Source organism: Aricia agestis, chromosome 6 (genome assembly GCF_905147365.1).
Source record: "Aricia agestis chromosome 6, ilAriAges1.1, whole genome shotgun sequence".
Classification (NCBI taxonomy): Eukaryota; Metazoa; Arthropoda; class Insecta; order Lepidoptera; family Lycaenidae; genus Aricia; species Aricia agestis.
Genome location: NC_056411.1, coordinates 1082235 through 1098027, shown reverse-complemented (window position 1 = coordinate 1098027; position 15793 = coordinate 1082235). Strand labels below are relative to the sequence as shown.

Genomic DNA, 15793 nt, shown 5'->3' with positions numbered 1-15793 from the left:
GTAAATCGTTAGTCATTTTAAGAGACAGTCATAACTTATAAGTTACTTATAATAACAAATTACAATGTCATTCACGCGCCAAAACATCGTAGTCGGTCTAGTCTTTGTATGAAAATAAATATAGCGCCATCTTTGATTGTATTCCAGAACTAAAACATGAATACGCTCGCGATTTGCCTCCGAGACGAGAGAGGTCCAGACTCCTGGATACACCGTTTTTGCTAAATCCTTATTGATTTTAACGGTGGCTATTTTTATATTATGTGACAGAATGAAAATAACGTTATCACATGTCTATCATCGTGAATGGAATGCAAGGAACATGAGCAACATTTAATCAACATCGTAGTGGCAATGGCTAACGGTAGCATTTTATGGTTACTTTCATTTGAAATCTTGAGAATAGTGTAAACTCCAAACTCTTAATGAAATTGAAGTTAAGTAAACATATTTAATATTTTAAATTTAAGTGCGCGCTGTATGCGTAAACAGAAATGTATCAGGAAACGGAAACGGGGTGAGTTGGAACTTCTGACGTTGAAGGTAGCGCTACCAATTTCAGAAGGTCGACGCTTCAAAGCACTTGCTAAATTAAAACGCTGATTTATTTTAGCACCGTAGGCCGTCACAGCATTCGAAATTCAAAGTTTGCTAGTGCCGGCTGCCGCGCTGGGTGTCGAATTCGTGCTCAAAGAGAATGTCATATACTACGTAACATTCGTGCTATTAAATCCAAAAATTAGGTTACGAAATAAAATATTACACAAAGTTTATTCTTATAAAAGAGAGGTACGTATATTTATTAAGTAAATTCATTCCAAAATTAATATTAATCATTCATATTATTCATAATTAAACTTACAGAAAATATTGTTAGTCTTTTTATTTGCAAAGATTTTCAGATAAAGGTGTTTGTTTTTTTTTTGCATTTAAGTAATTAACTTGTAAAAGGGAACGTGGTAATTTTGGCAGGCTAACAGAGTACGGTATGTATGTTTGTGCTCTCGTAGCAGCTAAACTATTAGTTCGATTTTAACAAGTTGAATAGTGTCAATAGATTTGTAATGATTGTTTTAACATTTTGTATTTGTTTAGGATATAAAAAATACGACCTTTTTTCAGCGATGTCTGATTTATACGAAGAGTTTGGTACAATGATCGAGGTGTCTCCCGGGCTGACCCAGGAGTATGTCAACCGAGCTCTCACCAAATGGTTCGGGGAAACAGCCACCTTCACCCATTGGGAGGTAACTACCACCTTACCATAAGATAAATAGTCTGTCAAGAAAGTAAAGACGCGCGCGAAAATTTTTAAATGAAATAAAAATATGAGAACTTTATTACTTACTTAATTCGAGATAAAAATGTGCAAGGTGACAATATTTAAAATGTAATAAGTAATAACTAATAAGCGTTCTCTGTGAAAATACAATGAAAAAAAACACTTTTTGCGTGATTGTTTAGAAAATTTTCGTGCGCGTCTTCACTTTCTTGACAGACTATACGTTTTTATTGTAATGTGAAGCGATGTTTTTTATTTACCGCGAGCGGCAAGGCTATCAATGAGGGTGTTGGAAAATTGAAATTCTTTTTGCCACCATGCCCCTATGTGGCCTTAGGGTCTATCAAATAGGCATTTATAATACTATCGTGACACATGACAGCTATATCGTGACATAATATGACAGCAGTTTGACACCATTAAACGTGTACCAATCTTGTTGTGAGGGTTTCTGTGAGGCCGTGGTGTTTATCGGGTTGAGATATGCTATCGTGGACCGTGGTTATCCCACTTTAAAACTTAGATATACAAGATAACGAGCGAATGGATCGCCTATTTTTAAGCGGCTAGAAAACTCAAAGTTTCTAAGCGTTTCCATAAGATGTCGCTGTCACGAAAGAAACATAATAAAAAAATATTGTTTTTTTTGTCGATAACATAATATTAAGTAGGTTTCTCAGTATTTTAGCTTCATAAAGTACCTAATAACATATTTGACGGAATAAAGAACATAAAACACCTGAGCTAATTTAACGAATTTGGAAATGCCTCATCTACTCAGCACTAGATGGCGCTTTTGGGACTCTTCGTTAGACGAACTTGGTTTTATAAAATTACTAGCTGTTGCCCGCGACTTCGTCCGCGTGGACTTCAGTTTATAGCACGCGATGTCAACAAAATTGGTGTCAAAAGCTTTTATAAAAAAAACCCTGGTACCCCTTCAATCAAAACAGCTGTGCAATTTGCACATAATATTTCATTTTTTTAAATTAAACTTTATATTTTATGCCAAATTTTAAAGCTTATTTAGCCCCCCAATTACACAACTTTACCCATAAACTAATTATCATTGATAGGTTTTTTATAGGGTTACGTCACTGTATATAATATAAAGTACTGACTTATTAAATAACATAAAAAAGAAATAACAATCGAAAAAAAAATCGAAAAATGATACCACCTTTTATAGAAAGATGTTAGGCAAGCGTTAGCGCGATGTAAGAGACGCACGGCGCCATCTAGTATGATTTTTGGAACTAACTTAATTTGAACAAATTTTCGTATTTTCACCCCCTTTCAACCCTTTTTTCCAGTAAAAAAGTAGCCTATGTCCTTTCTCAGGCTTTAGACTATCTGTATACAAAATTTCATTACAATCGGTTCGGTAGTTTTGGCGTGAAAGCGAGACAGACAGACAGACAGACAGAGATACTTTCGCATTTATAATATTAGTATAGATTGGTTTATTTAGAGCCCCCGCAGACTGCAGACTTATCTGCTGATCGAAAGCTTAATCAGTACGAAGAAGTATGAAAGTGCGCACACTAAACGTTTTGTATCGGCCGATAATGTACTATCAGAGAAGATGATTCCTATGCAAATCAGGGACCTAAGTAGTTTGGTTGCGTTACGTCAAACCCAGCTGACAGATCACAATTAACATTGAATTGACATATTCGTCCAAATAACGTTGGTCTATCGATTGCATAGGAATCAACTTCCTCGATGGTACATACTGAAACGCCAACTATCGGCCGACAAGTAGGTAGTCTGCGGGGGCTCAGAGTTTATGTAAAAATTAAAGAAACCGGGCATTCTTTAAATTTTTTGAAATTTGTATCTACTAATTATTATTTACTGCATAAAACAAAACATTGTCCAGGGTAAAAGATAAACTTAAATTAGACGTATCAAACATTGTGATTTTGTGTAGTTCTACATAAATATAATTTTATTTCAGTACGTGAGTGAAACTGGAAAAGGTGACTCTTATCTAAGCGAAGTCATCCGCATTAAGATATACGGAGACTTAAACGGCACTTCGAAACACGTTCAAGTGGTCCTGAAGACTATTCCCAAAAACGTATGCAGACGTCTTACGTTCCGAAGCCACGATTTCTTCAGAAACGAAATAATATTCTACGAAAAAGTACTGCCCGAATTACTAAAGTTTCAAGCTAAGAAGAATATTCTGGAACCGTTTGACAACTACACGAAACTCTTTTTGACTTACATGGATGGTGTAAATGATGTGATATGCCTCGAAGACGCTTCTTTGGAGGACTTCGGGAGTGCTGTAAGACAGGAGGGCATAGATATTTCCCACTGCAAGGTCACTCTGAAATCCCTTGCCAAATACCACGCTTTATCCTTTGCGATGAGAGACCAGGACCCAAAGACATTTAATGCTATCAAAGATCTGATCGAAGAGGAATACTACCATCCGAGACTCTGGGATTGGTACCAGAAGTTCTGGTACCGAATCTGCGGCATTGCTGTCGACGCAGTTGTAAAAGAGTATCCTAACACCATTTATGCTGACAAAATAAAAGAGTTCGCAGTTCCCGAACGTTATAAGGACATGATTAAAGCGGTGGAGGACCAGACTAACGGAGTTCTTAGTCACGGCGACTGCTGGACAAACAATTTCTTATACAAATACGTTAATGGAACTCCCGTCGATGCGAAGCTGATCGACTTTCAGCTAACGAGATGTGCTAGTCCGGTTTTGGATTTGTCCTTCTTTATATACGCTTGCACGGACGACAAACTGAGACAGGCACATTACGATAATCTTCTTCAGTATTATTATGATTCTCTGTCCACTCATATAAGGAATTTGGGAAGTGACGCAAACAAAGTGTATTCAAAGGAGACGTTTTTGGCTGAAATCAAGAAGTATTCGTACTTTGGTCTAGCGTTTAGCTTCGAATCCACGCCGTTCATTGTTTTAGCGCCCGAAGACGCGGTCAATATGGAAATGGAGGTATGATTTTTTTTTATGAAAGAAGGGGGCAAACGAGCAAACGGGTCACCTGATGGAAAGCAACTTCCGTCGCCCATGGACACTCGCAGCATCAGAAGAGCTGCAGGTGCGTTGCCGGCCTTTTAAGAGGGAATAGGGTAATAGGGGAGGGTAGGGATGGGAAGGGAAGGGAATAGGGGAGGATAGGGAAGGGAATTGGGCCTCCGGTAAACTCACTCACTCGGTGAAACACAGCGCAAGCGCTGTTTCACGCCGGTTTTCTGTGAGAACGTGGTATTTCTCCGGTCGAGCCGGCCCATTCGTGCCGAAGCATGGCTCTCCCACGTATAATAATAGGCCCAATAGATTACTAATTATACCTAATAGCTATTTAAATTAAGTTACACTTAAGTCTTACTGGCCTTGTCATTTGTCCATAGATACAAAATAAAAAAAACATACGGTATATATTTTAAAAGACTTTATTAATTTTATAGGCATTAATTTAAAAAAAAGTTGTGGAACAAAGAAAGACTACTTCAACTTTTCAGAGGAGTACTGCAAAGCACACAATAATACGAGTATTGTGTGCTTTGCAGTACTCCTCTGAATCGTATTAAGATGACGTGATAGATAGATTTTTTTTCAATGATCGCGGGAAGTTTACATACGACATAACTTAAAAGGCAGCCCTCGCATTATGATGACGTGATAGTGTAAATAACTATCTCTTTTCAGGGCGACGAGAAAAAGAATATCGACGACTTTTGGCAGATGCAGCCGTTTAAGACTAAAGAGGGGCGGCTGAGGGAAGCTAACAACGTGGTTCACTGCGTCGACAGGGGTTTTATATAAACTAGACAGCGATATAGATTACACAAACAACAAAATCTCTGAAATCGTACATTTTTAGCTTTAAGAACAGGACTCAAAGTATCTCAATAATATTTATTTTCAATTGATTGATATTTACAATCAAAGTGTAAAAATAAGTTTTTCTGATGTTTACAGAAAATTGTATTTCTACTTTAAGAATGTCTACCACAGCTTTCAATACTTACAATTTGTCTATCATATTTTGTAAAAATCAATTTTAACTATAAGATGGTTATGTGTATAAAAGACATAATTAATTGCACATTTTAACTGTACGCAGTAAAGAGTCAGGCCGATAAAGAATACTACATAGTATATTTATAGTCATAGTAGCCTTGATTTTTAGTAAGTATCTTTGTTTTACAGGTAATTTGGAGTAAGATTATTTTGCAAGATAATATTAATGGTGCCACATTATCTCGAATGTTGTGTCTTTACCATGTCAGTTTTATATAACATGTAATGATTTTTTATTGAATAAAGTTTTGATTTTTATCATAGTTTTGTTGCGTCATAATTGAAAAAACTTTACACAACATTTTAAGTTACACAACCAATATCTGTTAGGATTTCTAAAATTAAAAACTTATTTTGTACTTTAACAACACATTTTACTCATTTCAAAGGGCCAAAACGTTCATTCAAAATATAACGCGATATACAGTATTATATTCCAAATCAAGTCCAATAAAGTTATTGTTAGTAACTTTGTAGTCTTTGCAGTGACATTCACGAATGTTTTCATACTTATAGTGCGACAAGACAATGCTTTAAATGAACGTGGCTTTCTGAGTCGTTTCCCGCCTCTCTTTCCTTCCTCGTCGTGTTTAGCGACAGATGCGCGCATTATAGACCATAACATAAAGTGTACACCTAAGGACTGTTGGTAGTCGTAGTAACATTGGCGGCTTCCGTGGTAGGCGGTGTTGTAGGTCGGGCGAAGTTGGTGACGCCGGCCATGTAGTCCAGCCAGGCGGGCTCCAACGTGGGCGGCGTCGTCCATACCTCCGTGTACGCGGGCAGGTAGGCCCAGTCCACCGCGGGAGGAGGGGTTCCCGCTGGAAATATATATTTTTTTAGTAAAATTAGGGGCAAACGAACGATTTTCATAATTTATGTAGCTTTGCCGTCGCAAATTACATAACCTGCCGATTTGGATGAGAATGGACAAATAAACCCTGGGAAATAGTATAGTTTTTAACCCGTAAAAAATATGTTTCCTTATTTTCTAACCGGGAATCTATATAGTTTTTTTTTATATAAAATTAGGAGGGCAATCGAGCAAACGGGTCATCTGATGGAAAGCAACTACCGCCACCCATGGACACTCGCAATATCAGAACTATATTCCCTTTTAAAACGCAGGCGAGTTGCCAGCGTTTTAAAAGGGAATACGCTCTCTTCTTGAAGGTTTGCAGGTCGTATTGGTCTAGAAATACTGCTGGCGACAGTTCGTTCTAGAGTTTTACTGAATAGCTTATAACCCGGAATAGCTCATAAGTTATAACTCACCTGTAGCCACGCGGACGACGGTGGAGCTGGCCCCCGGTGCGGGGGTGGTGGCCCACACGTCGAAATCGGGCACCCACATGCCGATGTCCAGCGGCTCGAACCCGAACTCCGTTTGGTACGACGGGCCCCGGTACTCCTGGAATGGGTAGGATACATTTTTATTATAGCTTTCATTACTTAAGGTGACGCCGCGTTAAAGTAAAAAGCCGTGTTGGATATGTTTTAGATTGCTTGTTTTCTATGAGAGGCCGGCCCGGCCTCTCATAGAATAATGTAAGTAAAAGATATTTTATTATAAATTTCTAAAGTGCTTATTGTTCGTAATTAAAAAGTTGTAATTTTTCCTTTCTTTTGATGTGAGTGTATCAATTAATTTTATTCTAAACGTTTTTAAGCCCGTCAAAGTATGAAAGGAAAATTCGCAACTTATGATATCATGAATTATTGTTATCAATGAAATACGGATAAGCGGGAGTTCGGTGTGGCGCATAGTGTCCATATTTTGTGGTGTTTTGTAGGATAACTTTCGGAAGCTATTTCTCAACATTTTAGTACTGAGCGATTATAAAAGAAAAAAATCGTGTATTTTTATTTTTAACAATATATCTAAAGGCCGAAAGGTTTAGCAACCTACACAGATATTTACTAATCTACACCACTTTTGCACGGATGATTGCCAATACCTACCTCTGGCGTCATGCTGAAATCTTCGTAGTAAGTTCCCTCCTCCCACTTCCACTCCTGTATGTCGAGCAGCTTGAGACTCTTCTTGAACCCCCACCCCACCATCTCGAACAGACACGAATCGGAGAACACCAGATATACCGATATCTCGAACACAGTGCCTGGGATGTCGTTAGAATGTAGTATCAGACAAGTTGTTTCATAGGAAGGACCTACGTGATTGTTAAACCCAGCCGACAGATCACCATTCACGACTAACATGGGTTGATTCAGACCGCAACGCGACGCGTGGATGCATTTCTAAATTTGTATTGATTTGACAGATTTTAATCGCGTGAGACGTCATGAAAAACTGTCAAATCCATACAAATTTAGAAATGCATCTACGCGTCACGTAGCGGTCTGAATTGACCGTAAGTTGGCATAATATGTCCGTCAACTGCCTATGAATCAATTTCTTCGATGGTATGTTAGGAACGAATCGTGAAAAAGTTGCAACGAATCGTATAGTCGTTTTCGATTAAGCCATGACTAGTAAAAACTTAAGCATCTGAACCAAAAAAAAGATAAGCACAATATCTTGGATAGTTATACCATGTTATACGCTGTACTACACATTTTTAAATCAGTAAAAGCGACCGCGATATAACGCTGCAGCGGGCGACGCGACACTTCACATCCCGTTATAGATATACTAGCGACCCGCCCCGGCTTCGCACGGGTATAAAATATGTAGCCTATGTTACTCACTGAAAAAATTATTAAAATTTAAAATCGATTCAGTAGTTTTGATTTATATTCATTAATCATTACTACCCGTGGCCCGCCATAATTGTCGGTACCGCCGCAAAAGCTACGTCCCGCAATTTTTTAATCTGTAATATCTTCGAAAATATTCATTTAAATCTAAGCTGTAAAGGGCCATATAGACTTATATTAAAATAAACAATGTATTTAAAGTATTTAATTGAATAAGGATTATTATTAGTCAGGGCCTTGTCACACCTACCGAGTAGCGAGACTGCCCTCGGCCAATCATATTGTCTGTTTGCACTGTTTCGTCAAGAGTTTCGTCACTTACTTGCCACTCTTCTAGTTAGGTGTAGGGTGTAATCAACGCCTTATGCATAGACCGTCCATAAAGTACGTCACACGATATTCATGAATTTTAGAACCCCCCTCCCTCCTTGTCATAGGTGAGGACCATTATTGTGACCCCCTCCCTAGTGTGAAGTCACAAATTTGCAAAAAACTTGTAAACCATAATACCGTGGTAGTAGTAGCAAGGCGGGCCGCGGCTCTCGCGCCGGCAGTAGTGGTGCACGCGCATCTCCGACACCCCCGACGCGTTCACCAGCTGCAGCGTCAGGCACGTGAACTCCACGTTCTCCTTTATCGTCATCTGAAATACGACCTTGAGGTGTTGGCTTAGGAGCTATTTTGCTTCACACAAGTTATTTACAAGAGAGATGGAGACACGTTCTCCTTTATCGTCATCTGGAAATGCGATCTTGTTGCGTTAGCTTAAAGTCTCCTCTACATATCGTCGGACGCGTCGGCAGATTGTAACTGCGGATGCGTCCGCCGATGTGTAGACGGCGGTTTTTGCTTGTCTGTGGTAGGTATTTGACGTCGGCCGATGCATCTGCCACACATCCGTTTGGTGTCGGTTTTTCGACACGGATCAAAGGGATTGAGCGCGAATGCAAGGCGCCTGTCCACACGTCTGCCGATGTATCAGTATTCGACGGAGTGGGAGTGGACGTGTGTGTTTGTCGTCGAAATGGCTAAAATGACCAATGAGCAACATTTCAGTTCGCCCTAATCAAAATTAAATAAATATTATTATTAAGTATATAGATCGTTTATTTCTCAACGCCCAAAGCATACACGCGTTATTTGTCGATTTTAAAAAAGCCTATGACAGCATCGACCGTAATTCGTTATACACGATCTTAAGGAACTTCAACATCCCTAAAAAACTAGTTGACATGATAATGGTCGCCACTAAGGAAAGCAAAATGAGAGTGAGGGTTGCTAAAGAGCTTACGGACGAGTTCGCAGTGGTCACAGGACTTAAACAAGGAGGTGCGCTGTCACCTGTGCTTTTCAATTTAGTTCTGGAATATGTCCTGAAAGAAGTGATTGCACTAGATGTAGGGCTACAACTGAATGGGAAACATAGGTTGATAGGGTATGCCGACGACCTGGCATTACTGGGTGAAACTCCAGAGGAAGTGGCCAGCGCGGTCGAAGTCTTAGAAAACGAAGCCCTTAAGGTAGGCCTAAGTATAAACCGCGAGAAAACAGAATACCTCCACATTAAACGCTATAAAAACACGCGCACAAAACGAGAAGACCTGAATGTGAGAGGGATTTCTTATAAAGGGACGGACAAATTTAAACACTTAGGCTGCACCATTACCGACACCAACACGAGACAGGAGGAAATAAACACCCGCATCCAAAACACCTTACGACGCGGCACTTCATGGAGTGTTAGTGTCCAATCTCCTAAGTAGAAAAAGTAAGATCGCCATTTACAAGTCTGTAATAAGGCCAATACTTATGTACGGATGCGAGACCTGGACGCTTACACTCGATGAAGAGAATAAATTACTGGTTGCCGAAAGAAAAATCCTCCGCAAGGTCTTGGGCCCGGTGAAGACAGAAGACGGAGGAACTAGAATCCGAACCAACGCCGAAGTTGAAGACCTCATGGCCGAGCCCAATTTAATAACAAAAGCCCAGCGACTCCGATGGCTCGGTCACGTTGCAAGAGTGGGGGAGGATCGTGCCACTAAAATTTCGTTTCTTGGGCGTCCGATCGGGCGACGACCTGTCGGCCGTCCACGGCACCGGTGGCTAGATGTCGTGGAGTCGGACCTGCGCGATCTTCAAGTCACAGAGTGGCAAGAAACTGCGCAAGACCGAGACAAGTGGCGCAAACTCGTGTCGGAGGCCAAGATCCACTTTGGGTCGCTGAGCCATCGTAGTAAGTAAGTATTAAGTATATAAGTTAATATTGCCAAAATATTTATTTCGAATATACTTTCAATTACTTTGTTCTGTTTTTATGTATAGACAGCATCCACCACCTTCTTTTGCTCCACCATTTTTTTTATTACTCTACTGCAGTGCACTTTTAGGTAATAATTATAGGTGCTAATTAAGTATATAGAAGCAGCCGCTACTGTCTCTATATCCATTTTTTGCGGCACGAGTTACGTCTTTCACGATTGAGCACAGACTGATTAACTCACAGATGTGTGGACGGATCGCAATTTATCCGCAGATATGGTTGCGGATGCATCTCCCGACGCATCCGCCGGTATGTAGAGGAGGCATAAGATTTATTTTACTGAGAAGCAGACTTGTGATTGCAAAATTGAGATGGTTAACTTATCGCCTCATAAGGCTGACATTACGTTGTAGGTGAGGAACTGGTAGAGGTTGTTGTCGGTGGTGAGGTAGATGCGGTCGCGGTACAACAGGTTCGTCTTCTCCTCCTCGTCGCAGTTCCCGAACCGCTGGTACACCTGCCCAGCTGTAATAACAAAAATATACATATTTGCCCGATATAGACAACTATTTATTGCAACGAGAATTGCTTAATTACAATGTTGAAAAATATATCTTCTATTGGTGGGACGTTTATATTCAGCCACTGCCGGCAATATTACCCTGAATACTTCTGCGGCGGCAACGTAGAGAGTGAGTGACTCTCAGACCTCTGCATACCTGCCGCGTCGGGCAGCGGCAGCTCGGGTGACTATTTAGATTCTGCGCTGCCCACTTCTCAGCCCGACCAGGCGCGGTCCGAAGGGGGGAAGGGGGGGGTCCACAGCGGACATGACCCCCCCCCCAGATGTAAGGTCAAATTGAAAAATCTCAAAATCTTGCCAAATAATAAAAGAAAATTTCTAACTATCCCCTAACCACCACTGCGTCCGACCTTAGACAGCTGTCTACCCAGAACCGACCGAGGGCGCAGATTAAAAAAAAAATTGGTGTAGTGACTAGTGAGTGACCCCCCAAACTTCCAAATTTGGAATTCAAAGTAACAAGAATTTGAAAAAGGCAAGAGCAGCAGGAAATTATATATTAAAAAAAAAAGACCCCCCAAACTTCAGGCTGCGACCGCGCCTGTGCCCGACAGGGTAGAATATAAACGGGAGTGAGTAGTGACTAATCACTTCCCTGCCCGACAGGGCTGAATGTAAACAGTCCATATCAACAGTTCACACGATTGTGCGTGCAATACAAATAAAATAAAGCCTTCATACCTGGCGTGTATAAGCTAGGTATGAAGACGACCGACGGACCTGAGTAATATACTTACTTCTGAGCACATACTTCTGCTGCGAGATCTTGGAGATGGTGATGCGACGGAAGTTGTCGAGGCTGGCGATGATCCAGGGGTAGTAGCTCATCATGTCCAGGTAGCGGGACGGCGCGCCGCACCCCGGCCCGCGTACTCCTAGACCCAGCTGAAAACAGAGCAAGGAGATAAAAGAAGATATTTAACCCATCAATCCCCAAGCGGCACCCGACTGTCGCAAATCAATTGAAAATCTATTGTCTGCGATTCCCACGATCGAGGTATTAAGATCGCATGAGGAAATTGAAAGGATAAGGCGCATTGATTGACTTTGTTGATCTCTTTATTGGGGTAAGAAGTGAGCGCGGCGTGCGCAGTGCAGTGGACGTCCGAGTCGTTGGTAGGTGACTAGACGGATGACGGATCGTGATTTTTAGATCACGATTTAAGATGTTTTGCTGTACAATGCTTTCAGAATTAATTTACCTCCGACAGAACTCTTACACCTTCTACCTAGGCACTACATAGACATTAGACACAGCGAGGTAAAATATTGCTGTAAGAATCTTAGATGCGTACACGAATCTGCGTCCGTGAAAGTACGTGTTTATACTCAGTTGTGTGCGAATTGCGGACACACATGCGTGCATCCGAACGTGTCAGTTATCAGCGTATGTTATGTATGTGTGTATGCGTGTTACCAGCTGCCAGCGGACTTATTATACTTGTGTGTTACCATCTGCCAGCGTAATTATTATACTAGTGTGTTACCAGCTGCCAGCGCCCCCAGACATCGCGGGCGACGAGCGCGGCGCCGGCGTCCCACACGCACACGCGCGCCTCCAGCGTCACCGCGCACGCCACGTGCGGCGGCCGCATGCGCCGTGCGTACAGCTGCAATGTCAAAACTCCATCAAAATATGTTAACGAATGAGTGAGGTCTATACAAAGTTGGCAAAAAACTATGCATTTGCTCTAGTAGCCTCTCAAAATTGGTGCAGACTGCAGATGTACCTAGTTTAATTACAATCTAGACTCTAGAGGTACATACTAGATGACGCCCGTAACTCCGCTGCGGCAAAATACGTTTATAGCGAGGGAACCGTACATTTTTCGGGATAAAACGAATTCTGGTAAGTAGCTACTTTCCCTTGGCTTTATTGGGCATTGACAACCAAAACCAAAATCGGACTTGATGTGAAAAGTCTCAAAAAGTATAATTTTTAATTATGTCAGTTATTTCAACTTACATTGGCTCTAACATAGAACTCCTTGCAGAGACTAGCTGGCACGTGGGTAACGGGAATTACTTGTTTCTGCAGGGTGTTGTAGTCTGAAAACAGCAGTTTCAAGGTACAGGCTGCGTAGCGCGGCGCTGCTTGCAATAAGAGGAGAACTTTCTTGCAGAGTAAATAAAGTTCAATTTTAAGTAATTTCTACTTTCCAGCTTTTAGTATAAACAAGTCGCAACTGTGAAGTAGCGACTTGTTTATACTAAAAGTTATACTTGAACAAAATAATATTTTTATTTACCTTCTGCAAACTTGACAATATAGAAGTCTGGATTCCGCAGACGTTCTGGCGGGGGGCATAGCGGCTTGATTTTAACTGCAAAACAATATTGTATTCATTAATACTATTATTTTAAGGTATTTTCCCAGGTTGTAATAGAAATAGTAATAAAATTTTTACTGACTTGTGACGTCAAACATATTGTGTTGAGAAAAGTAATCACCTGCAACACGTTGTTGCATACGCGTCGCCCCTCCCCGCCTCACCCCTCGCTGAGTAGCACACGTTTCCTGTGAAACTGGGTATAAGTGATATAATATACATACTATCCCGCACTGTAGTGGCGAGCTGCACCAGAGCGACGGTGTTGTACGTCTCGTCGTACTCGGGGTGCAGCACGTAGTTGCGTACGCGCCGCCCCTCCCCGCCCCAATCCTCGCCGAGAAGTACGCGCGTGCGACTCCTGATAAAAAAATATGCAACATTTACCATCAAGGAAATTGATTCCTACTTGTTTCCTACGCAGTTGGCAGAAGTACGTCAGTTGGTCGGCTTATGTCAATTCAATGTTAGCTGTGAATTGTGATCGGTCTGATGCTCCTGACTGACTGACTGACCTCCATTATCTTGTATAATGGAGGTCACTGGTCTGATGGGTTTGACTTAACGCGACCAAATTACTTAGGTCCGCCATCTGCCTAGGAATCAACATATCTGATAGTACATAGCAACATGTACATGTAGATACAAAAGAAACGCTCTAAGAAAAAACTTTACAATATAGGAAAGTCCTGTGCCGATAAAATGCATTCTCGGTATTTCCGTTGTCTGGACTCTGGTACCTGCAACACAAGTCCTTCAGTTTACCACGCACGGGACCAGACTGTCATGTTGTGATAAGCGGACATAGATATTATTACGTATTTTGATTACTTTAGGAACGACGGTCTCATTGAAACTTGTCTGCACCATCATCGATATGGTATCTATTAGCAACAACGTCAGTGTGGTCCAGTGGTTCAGAGCGTGGATCTTGACTCGGTGGTCGTGGGGTAGATTCCCGCGTTGGAAACATGTTATTTCCAAGTTTGGTTAGGACAATGCAGGCTGATCACCTGATCGTCTGACAAGTATAAAGATGATCCATGCGTCGGATAGGCATGTCGGCCGATCCTGTTCCTTACCACTTGCCAGTCGTGTCGGTCGTCCGTCCCACTGGGTTATGAGAGTAATGGAAGAGAGAGTGCTCTTGTGTACTGCGCACACACTTGGGCACTATAAATTTTACTCCTGCCTAACTGGCTTAATTTGTATTAAACCGTTTTTTAGCTTAGTTTCAATTAAGCCGGCCACCGTCACCGAAACCGGTGTGGGAGTTATTATTAGCAACATACCTGAAATCATCCTTCGGCATGGGTCCGAGGTCTGCTGCTGGCGCGATGACGAACTCGGCGTGTATGAGCGACACCGTCGTCACCGCTCGCGCCTCGCCATCTTCACCCTCTGTAATCATCACCATCAGAGTTACTATATAGACCAGTCGTTTAGAGTTTTGACTTTGGTTAGTGGTTGGTTTAATTTTATCGTTGGAAGAAACGACATTTCTAAGTTTTGTTTGTAGAAAAAGAATGTATCATACAAAATATTTTCGCGGACATATCTGTGAGAAAAAGCTAAAGGCCGAGATTACATTTTTTACAACTGTGACGAACAGTGTGTTTAGACTGCTAAGACAGTATACCTACCTATACTGTTCAGTACAGTTTATCTGCATACATGAATAAAAATTGCTAGCTCTCTCTCTTACTTCTCCCTACTCTGTGGGCCCATGGGCTAAGCATTACTATAATTAGTAATGCTAAGCCTATGGACAAAAATCGCTCAACCATCTCTTCCTTTTTACCTATTCACAATACATACCATATGAGTAATACAGTACACCAAGCCAAGGATACCGCTCGATGTCCACATCACCCTCGTGGACGTCGTTGTCGTTGTCCACGCCGCAGTTCACGTTGTCTATCGTCACGCCGTGCGCCTGTGCAGCTACAACACGCAACGTACCATGCGACATAACCATATTAAGGAACTTGAATTTTCAACCAAACTCTCTCTAATCTTTCTGCTTCTTCAAGTGATCTGAAGCTTGATTTCAGACGTTTTAATCATTTTTACATTTGTGTACGCCCGATTCGGTTGGTCTAGACTCTAGTACCGCTATCCCCAACCCGCGGCCCGCCGGGACTTTATTTGTTGCCCGCGTGATGTTAAGCAATTTGGAAATTCACGCCCACCGGCAAAATAACGTAAAGTCTACGTGATAGTCGTTAAATTTTTTCCACTATTAAATCGTTAATTTTGAAGAATGTTATTTTTTAACCCCTTAAAATTTTTTTTTGCGGCCCGCGACACCAAGAACAAAACATGTTTGTGGCCCGCATGAAAAATAAGGTTGGGGACCACTGCTTTAGTACGAACATATTCTACTGTAAACAGTTCTATTGCATGATAAGACATAAGCCATAATAGTCCTAGGAAGATTTACAATACAAAATTTCCCCTTTATATTAACTAGCTCAGTAGTCAGTAGGCATTAGACGAGCTGTAAAGTGTAACCATACTTAGACCAATTGAGAAACGG

At 41.3% G+C, this 15793-nt stretch overlaps 2 protein-coding genes across 2 annotated transcripts; one reads left to right on the top strand and one right to left on the bottom strand.

The window, feature by feature from the left end:
* The first annotated feature begins 716 nt into the window (after window positions 1-716).
* On the top strand, window positions 717-5174 carry LOC121727656. The gene is made up of 4 exons (XM_042115617.1): window positions 717-789; window positions 1123-1247; window positions 3243-4268; window positions 4986-5174. Exons 2-4 carry the CDS (start codon window positions 1125-1127, stop codon window positions 5100-5102), a joined length of 1266 nt encoding a protein of 421 aa, XP_041971551.1. The 5' UTR covers window positions 717-789; window positions 1123-1124; the 3' UTR covers window positions 5103-5174.
* Window positions 5175-5923: 749 nt separating this feature from the next.
* On the bottom strand, window positions 5924-15232 carry LOC121728047. Its single transcript, XM_042116143.1, has 12 exons — window positions 15073-15232; window positions 14547-14655; window positions 13479-13615; window positions 13174-13248; window positions 12891-12973; window positions 12412-12534; window positions 11662-11809; window positions 10748-10866; window positions 8589-8721; window positions 7323-7480; window positions 6636-6771; window positions 5924-6181 (listed from the first exon to the last, which is right to left on the bottom strand). Exons 1-12 carry the CDS (start codon window positions 15230-15232, stop codon window positions 5997-5999), a joined length of 1566 nt encoding a protein of 521 aa, XP_041972077.1. The 3' UTR covers window positions 5924-5996.
* Window positions 15233-15793: the final 561 nt, after the last annotated feature.